Source organism: Poecilia reticulata, linkage group LG23 (assembly GCF_000633615.1).
Source record: "Poecilia reticulata strain Guanapo linkage group LG23, Guppy_female_1.0+MT, whole genome shotgun sequence".
Classification (NCBI taxonomy): Eukaryota; Metazoa; Chordata; class Actinopteri; order Cyprinodontiformes; family Poeciliidae; genus Poecilia; species Poecilia reticulata.
In genome coordinates, this window is record NC_024353.1 from 3,647,887 (window position 1) to 3,656,720 (window position 8,834).

General features: G+C 37.1%; 1 protein-coding gene across 1 annotated transcript in view; it reads right to left on the reverse strand.

The window, feature by feature from the left end:
• Window positions 1-3,488: 3,488 nt before the first annotated feature.
• The window catches only part of LOC103459303 (N-acyl-phosphatidylethanolamine-hydrolyzing phospholipase D-like), a 5,767-nt gene continuing 421 nt past the window's right edge, over window positions 3,489-8,834 (reverse strand). Inside the window, 11 exon segments of the mRNA XM_008400769.2 lie at window positions 3,489-3,676; window positions 4,870-4,984; window positions 5,295-5,443; window positions 5,729-5,786; window positions 5,788-5,883; window positions 5,960-6,063; window positions 6,163-6,332; window positions 6,335-6,377; window positions 6,982-7,122; window positions 7,229-7,342; window positions 7,472-7,550. Coding sequence (XP_008398991.2) covers window positions 3,530-3,676; window positions 4,870-4,984; window positions 5,295-5,443; window positions 5,729-5,786; window positions 5,788-5,883; window positions 5,960-6,063; window positions 6,163-6,332; window positions 6,335-6,377; window positions 6,982-7,122; window positions 7,229-7,342; window positions 7,472-7,550 — 1,216 coding nt within the window. The 3' untranslated portion in view covers window positions 3,489-3,529.

Genomic DNA, 8,834 nt, shown 5'->3' on the forward strand with positions numbered 1-8,834 from the left:
CTCAGTATAGTATGATGTAAAAAATGAGCAAAAATTTCTCATAGCATGATGAAAAAAATGAGCAAAAATATCTCGGTATAGTATGACGTAAAAAAATTTGCAAAAATTTCTCATAGTATGGTTTGACGTCAAAATTAGCAAAAATAAGTCGTAGTATAGTATGACGCAAAAAATTTCTCATAGTATAGTATGATGCAGAGGTGTGACCAAGTCACTGTGTTGCAAGTCTCGAGTCAAGACAGGCAAAAGTCGAGTCAAGTCTCAAGTCAGGAACCTGTAATTTCGGGTCGTTTTTATTTTTTTTAAATATAATTTGCAATTATACATAAAATTCAAATAGACCATTTGATCTTTTTAAAATCTGTATTTATCTCAAATGATAGAACATGTGCAGCTAAACACAAAGTATAAAAAACATTTTTAAATTGGACCTCTTTATTGTGCAGTTCTGTTAAACTTGATATTCAATAAAAAAAAGTTTTCAAAAAATGAAATAAGTATATATGAAGTTATCACAAGTAAACTCAAGAAGGTCTGGTGCATTTATTTTTCTGCTTTTATTTCTAAGTATGTTAGTTTCAGTCCTCCGTAAATATGGGCAAGATATTCTAAACATAAAATTTATTTGGGAGTCATATTTATTGTTCCAAATTTATTTGGGACAACATACCAATTTATTTGGTATGTTTTAACAAATAAACCACGTGAAAAAATCAAAATAATTGCAAATAAAGTGGAGTGGTTTTGAATTTGGATGTGATGGTAAAATAAATATGTCAGGCCAAGTGGGTTAAATCTACAGCCAATTTCACATCTCAATATTGATAAAAACATGTTGTGTGAATCAAGCTGGTCAGAATCACTAAACACAAAATAATGAGCTCATTATTTTATGTCCTACTCAGTTAACTATCCCACTTAGTGTTATATTCAGGGTCAGTGAGATTGTACAATTTTTATTTTTACAAAATTTTTTGAAAGATGGCCAAAAAAACCGGGATTTTTTTTTGTTTTGTTTTTCCAGCAAAGCTTTACTACTTGGAAATGGATTCTGTGCGACATGTGACAGTCACACCGGTCTTGACTTAATGCACTGACTGCAGTAAACAATATATTGTCAATATAATTTCCCAACGTAGATGTCTTCAAATACACCAACCATCCTTACATGATACTAGACCGGCTCATCATCATGATGGSACAGAGACTCTGTTCCCTGAGTTCAGGTCCAGAATCTGCTTTCTGTTCCGGAGCCCCGCTCACTATCCACCGGCTTCCTGAGCTAATAACACGGTGCACRTTATTTGTGGAGGCATTTGAAGGACCGGATTTATGGTAAAYCATCAMCAATTTAACCCGGAGTACACATGCTAACACGAAGTTAGCTAAAGTCAGCTATCTTACAGCAAAAGAAAAGGGCCACCTACCATCTTTGTGAAGCTTTAAATGCCGGACAAAGTTGGACGTCGTGGCATCTCCATCCGATATTCTCTATTTGCATGTTTTACAAGTTGCAGTTCGTTTTTTATTCTAAAGTTCATAACCTACGTAGCCAAAAGAAATTACTCGCGGAAGCATATTCGAGCGGTTATTTCGTCTTTYGTTCCCTGAGCTCTGCAGCGTCGCCGCGTTTTTTTAAATGTCCAAATCCTGTTAATTTTATTGGTTGAGCTGCAGCTACGCACACATACATACATAAGGAGAGAGGAGAAACAGAGGGACGGTCTGCGCATATTGATACGGAATGAGTGAAATTAATTAATGACGCCACTTTATGAATAATGTGTTTTAAATTTTAAGACTGAGTAAAAAATATCAAGTCTTTTCAAGTAAACAGCTTCAAGTCCCAAGTCAATGGCATGAAAGTCAAAGTCAAGTCCGAGTCTTTGAGCATTTTTTCAAGTCAAGTCTCAAGTCGGGATTTTAACGTCTCGAGTCCAAGTCATGTGACTCGAGTCCCCACCTCTGGCTATGACGTAAAACATTTGCAAAAATATATCAGCATAATATGACGTAAAAATTTGCAATAAAGTCTTAGTATAGTATGATGTACAAAATTTGTAAAAATATAGTATTTTTGAGGTAGCAAAAATATCTTAGTATAGTATGACGTAAAGAAGTAGCAAAAATATCTCAGTATGACGTCAAAAATTAGCAAAAATAATTCATAGTATAGATGACATAAAAAATTAGCAAAAAATCTCAGTATAGTATGATGTCGAAAATATGCAAAAATGAGTCAGGTTTCACAAGACAGAATTTAAAGTTAAAACCCATCCCTTCTCTCTAAGAAGCTAAGTTTTTCAGATTGTGTTGGTTTAAAACTCTAGTTTCACCTTGCAACTTTAGACTCCTACATGAAGAGATGTCGAAAATATTCAAAAAGGAATCTATAGTATGATGTCAAAAATTGCAGAAATTTGTCATATGACCTCAAAAATGTGCACAATTTGTCATAGTATAGTCGGATGTCGAAAAATGTGCAAAAATTTGTCATAGTTGTGCTCATTGCTCATAAGTCAGGCTCGTTTCTAGTGAGTATTATTTGTGTTTTCTTCTTCCCCTGTTGTAGAGGAAAACACTACAATAACGCTTATGCTTCTTGGAACAATTAGTAATCTAGTACAAAATTTCCTTAAGCATTTCTCTTTTCTTATTAGTAAAGTTAAGTCCCTTTTAGTCTCCATTTGAACAACAAAACACATGCATTTAACTTGAATTTGATGTGACGTTTACAGAGAGTGATGAAGTGTAAAGCACAACTGGCTGTTCAGGCTCACACATGTTACTGCTGTAAGTGGGTTCAATGTTGTGCTATTACTGTTTTACATTCAGGGTAAGAGACAGTAAAGTCTCTGTCAGAGCAATGCCAAAACTCTATTTTTGCTCCATAAAAGTAAATACACACAACCAAAATTCTTCGAAATTTGGAGAAAAAGTGTTGAGAGGATATGCAGCTTTGATGTTTGCACAAAAAAAAAGAAAAAATAGCTGAAGCTGCAACAAAAGCACTTTGCAGTTGAACCCAGCTCAACATCAGCATGTTTTTCACAAAAACATTGCAGTTGAAAGTAAACATCACAGGTAGCAGTTCTGGATTGGCATTTAGAAAACAAAACAAAAAACTATATGGAGGAGGAGTATAAAGTTGCAAGGTGGAGCTAGAGTTTTAAACCAACACAATCTGAAAAACTTAGCTTCTTAGAGAGAAGGGATGGGTTTTAACTTTAAATCCTGTCTTGTGAAGCCTTTTCTGCTCTGACCTCGCTTTGTTTTTTCTCCTCAGGATTCAAAGGGTTCTGAGGCAGAGAGCAAAACCCCCTGAAGCCTCAACTCTAAGAGAATCGGCATGTAAGTCATCTCTTCCTGTCATGTCTGCAATAATAATATTTTATCATATGACTGAAGGTGAATCACCTTAGATCAAAGTGTGATCCTTGTACAAACTGTTGTATTTACAACTCCTGCAGCTGTGAGATGGCAAACGGTTAATGTATGCACCATAAAACCATTTTTATTTAGTCTGAGCTCAAATGAAATGTTTGTTTTTGCAGACATCTCTGTCTTGTGTGGCGATGAGCCGGGACTCCCGGTGATGCAAAGTGAAGAAGGATTCTGGTTCCAGTCCCCGCTGCTCCAGGGCCTCTCTGAGACGGACCGGCGGCTCCAGGCAGTACTGCATGGAGGAGAGGTGAGGTCAGAACGCTAGAAATTGATCTTGGCTTAGCGGTGAGGAAGTCTAGACCAGGCACTTAAGAAAACTATATTTACATATTATTTAAGACTTAAAAATACTATTTCTTTCTACACTATGTGGGAATACTTTTATGGAAACCAATTTCTGCCACTCTATTAAAAAAAAAAGAAAAAACTCATTGAGATAATTAAAATAGAAATCTCAAAATAATGAGATGAGATTATCTAGAGATTTTCTTAGGTTTTATTTCAAGATATCATCCGGCTTATTTCTTTTCTACATTTTCCCCAGAAGAAAAATCTAGAAAACATCATGGTATATTTTCTAGATTTTCCTAGGTTTCATTTCAAGATATCATCCGGCTTATTTCTTTTCTAGATTTCGATCTCGAGATTTTCCAGAAGAAAAATCTAGAAATTATCCCCAGGATGTTTTCTAGATTTTTCTTTCTAGATTTCAATCTCGAGATTTTCTAGATTTCAGCCTCGAGATTTTCTAGAAGAAAAATCTAGAAAACATCCTGGGGATAATTTCTAGATTTTTTTTTTTCTAGATTTTCAATCTCGATATTTTCTAGATTTCAGCCTCGAGATTTTCTAGAAGAAAAATCTAGAAAACATCCTGGGGGTAATTTCTAGATTTTTTTCTGGATTTCAGTCTCAATTTTCTAGAAAAAAAAATCTAGAAATTATCCATCTTACGTCTAGATTTTATAAGAAAAATCTAGAAAATATACCATGATATAATCTAGAAAACATCGAGATAATATCTAGATTTTATTTTCTCATAAAGTCTAGAAGTAATCTAGATATAATCTATTTTATATCTAGATTTTATCTCGAGATATTATATCCAGATAGGAATCTATGGTTTCATACTAAACACTGGTCAGTTAGAGGGTTCCCACATAGTGTTGAAAGAAATAGTATTTTTAAGTATTAAATGTCTAAATATTTTCTCTCTGTGTAGTATGAATTAGAACAACTGGTTATTTAATTTAAGTCTAGACTTCCTCACCTCCGAGCAAAGACCAATTTCTACCATCGTAACAAATGGTTGACATTTAATTTACTCTTAAATTGTGATTACACTGTATAAAGGCAAGGCTGCTTCTATTTTAACTTAAGACGTTACATGTAGTGACTCCTGCTGACTCTTTTCTAACATCCTACCTCATAGGCGAGAGCGAAGGTCCCCCAGTGTACGGCTACAGACTGTTTGGCCTGAAGGTCCTGATGAATCTCAACAGCCTCTTCTGGATCCACATGCTGTCCCTTCATCACAGCCCTGAAAACCCAACAGGAAATGACAGAAGTCCTGCTTAATGCTTATTAAAATGCTGAAACTGAATATTAAGATATTTTTGTATGCATGTGTATGAAAGGAGACCTTAAACCGAATACCACTGGCTACACATTGGTATACTTAGCAAGTGTTGGATTACGCTACTGCACTAAAATATGAACTTGTAACAGAGGTTTCAGTGAATTTATCTGCTTCTGCACATATTAAATAACTTCATATGAAACACATAAGTGTGTTAAAACATGAAACTCTTTGTGCCTGATCTGCTGTGTGGGAGTGTGTGCCTCTCTACCTGGGCAGGTACGCTCCAATTGGGATTGCTGCGAGGTCGAATGGCCAATAGCGGCGTCCGATCTCCTGGAAGGACGGACAGTAGCCTGTGTCGCCGGCAAAGAAGAATCAATGGTTGGGACCCAAAACAGACCAGCTACTCCATAAAGACTGAAAAGATATAAATCGTTAAATGGCTACAATTCTGACAGTTTTTAGTGCAGCAGAAAATTAAAGATTTTCATGGAGAGAAGGAGAAGTTTTGCCCTTTATGTTTAATCTTTCTTCATTTAAAAATGTTGGGCTGCAGACTCTTCACTAAACTGTTGCTATCACACCGAATACATTTCTGCTCACTTGCCCAACAATAACATCGCAGCACTTAGATTATCAGTGCCGTTTATAAAACCAAACTGATAGAGGTCCCCACACACCACAACATTTACTATCAAGTACCCTGTTATCATCCCATGCTGTCCGTTTGCTCCAGTGCTGAGAGGGTGTGCAGACAAACGTGACCCGGGACGCAGTTTTCCTCCCACCAGTCCAGCTCCATCACGTTCTCACAGCCCATCTTGGCCAGCCAGTCCATCAAACCCAGGGGTACGAACCTGTTAAAACATACATCATATTTCACAGGAACACTGAGGAAGGTTTGGGGCAGGAGGAACCATTTGGGACACATACCAGCGTAGCTCCCCTCCAAAGCGTGCATTAAGGCTGGCAACAGATCCAGCATCCAGATGATCGTAATGAGAGTGGCTGATGAGGACGGCGTCTATCCTCGGCAGCTGTTTGTAGGAGAGGAGAGAGCTGAATAAAGCCAGGTTTGATTCAAAGGATTCTGTCTGTTCACAAGGTAAAAGCGAGAACATGAAAGATCTTCGAACCTGTTCCACTGTGCAGGGGGGTCCTCTGTATCGTTTGGGTCCCATGAACTGAAGAAATGATGCTCTCTGGCTGAAAATGGGGTCGGTCAGAATGTTGACCCCCTCCATTTCGACCAGAACTGTAGCGTGGCCCAGCCAGGTTACCCTCATACCACCAGGAAAGTCCAACGCTGGACAAAGTAGGGCTCCAATACTGGGACTTCACTGTCCAGGACCTGTGGGAAGAGCAGGGAGAACAGAAGAAACTTAGACCGACTTAAAAAAAAAAAAAAATAATAATAATAATATATATATATGTATGTATTATTTTAAACATGCTAATCCTTCAACCTATATGTATTTGTAAGTGTTAGATACTAGAGAGTCTGCTAAGAAAACTTTCAGAGGACAACGACCTTGCAGCTACAAGGTCCTTTAACAAAGTTTTGCCTCAGTGGGGTTGAATACACACTTTTCAGATTTTTTGTGCTCATAAGTTGTAAAGTTCAATAAATAGACAATATACAAACAACTTGTGCAAATAAAGAATTCAATGTTTTTGTTATGCTGCATGAAATCAGCCTTTAAGGCCAGATAATCCCTCAATGAACACAGCAAAGTTTCCAGAAGCAGCTATAAATAACAGCATGTTGGCTCAGGGCTGTGAAAGATGAGCTTGTGATACTAATTATTACAGCAGAGCATAAATGTGAGCACTGCAGACTTAGTTCTTCTTTCTCTAGTCCACTAATAAAACATCGTTATTTTTTAAAAAGTATCTGAATTATCTACAGTAAAATAAAGTGACTTGCAGGTTTTAACATCCAAGTGGTTTCCTACCTCTTTGCTTGTTGGCACACTGCTGTGATTTTTATCCAACACCAGAAATCTGAACAGCATAGAAGAGGAAGAAAAGCGCCATGTTGGCCAGGGGTTTGTCCAGCGACCACGTTTGTCCCAACAAGACTTTGTCACCTCCTCCTGCATTCAAAAATAAAACACACCTGAGATACAGCGTGACATTTATTTGAACTCTGAAATGACTTGAATGTTGGGCGTTGGTGAGCAGAAGGAGGAGGGTCATTACCTCCAGTCGGTAGTCCCGACGGAAACTCTTACGGGAAGAGCGGGAGGAACTGCTCTTCCTCGGTGTTCGAGGATCCACCTTTCCACCTTCGGCACCTAGAGGAAAATCACCATCCTTAAGAAAATAAATAAATAAATAAAAAGCGATTTAAAAAGCATATAAGTGCTGAGAATTTAGCACCAAAATCAGCAGAAACTCATCCAGACATGCAAGGATGTTCAGGATAGAAGTGTTGATGGTTACCTCCACCAGGCCTGTTGTCTCTTCCAGCTCTGCTCTGTCTGAGGATTTTGGTTTCTCTATGTTTCTACCAGCATCACATCTGTAACAGCACACAGAAACAAGTTCACGCTTTATCAATCTACTGAATCAGTTTATCTGCCTTGCTCAAAAGTACAGCACACAGACTTACACCTTCACACCGCTGACTCATTTACCTCGACTGGAACGATAACAGTCGACAGTTGAGCTGTAATACTTTGCAGCTCAACTGACCTCAAAAATTTGTCGTAGTATGACCTCAAAAATATGCAAAAAAGTCATAGTGTAGTATGATGTCAAAAAATTGAAAATATTAGTCATAGTATAGTATGACCTCAAAATGTGCAAAAATGAGTCATTATAGTATGATGTCGAAAATATGCAAAAATGAGTCATAGTATAGTAGGGCTGTATTAATAAATCGATTCGGCAATATATATCGATATTTTCTGCCCTCGAAAAGTATCGATTTTTCATCCGCGAGTATCGATCCGTTAAACCATAGGGGTCCATAGCCTTATAGCGTTTTTAACGTCTAATTTGTTACGGCGTAGCAGCAAGACTGTGCCTCCCTCAGTCTCACTTTCAACTTGAGCTTAAAGTGGACATTATAAACTACACACCAGTTTTTAAATTGTGTTAATAGGCCAAGTATAACCGGAGTTATGCTAAAATTAGTAAACCATATTTTCTGAATGTCAGAGAAAGTGTCCAAAAGAAAAAACATAAGTGCAATCATTTGCATATTGAGTTTACAGAGGCTAAAACTTTTGAGTTTTATGTCAAATCCACATTAATTAAATAAACTAATTCTCTCACTGCATCTTTGATTCATTTTGTCCAGCTGCAGACTGTTAGACTGTCCAATCAGAGTCATGTATTGTGTAGTTGGTGCTTTTAATCAGTTTTCAGTTAACTAAATTCAAGTCTATGGAACACAAAATGTCACTAAAATCACTCTGTCCTTCTAAAATCTTTCAGAAAATCGTTAAAACGCACTGAATCGTATCGAATTGTATAGCTCAACAAATATCGTGTTACATATCGTATCGTGACTAGGGGTGTAGTGATACAATAATTTCACGATATGATATTCTGGTCACGATTTAGTCATCATTTTTGCTTGCTTTGAACGACATACTATACTATGTCTTTTCCCACGTTTTGAACGATATGATACTATACTATGAGTTATTTTTGGTGGTTTTGAACGACATACTATACTATGAGTCATTTTTGGTCGTTTTGAACGGCATACTATACAATGAGTCATTTTTGGTCGTTTTGAACGACATACCTTACAATGTGTCATTTTTGCTCGTTTTGAACGCCATACCTTACAATG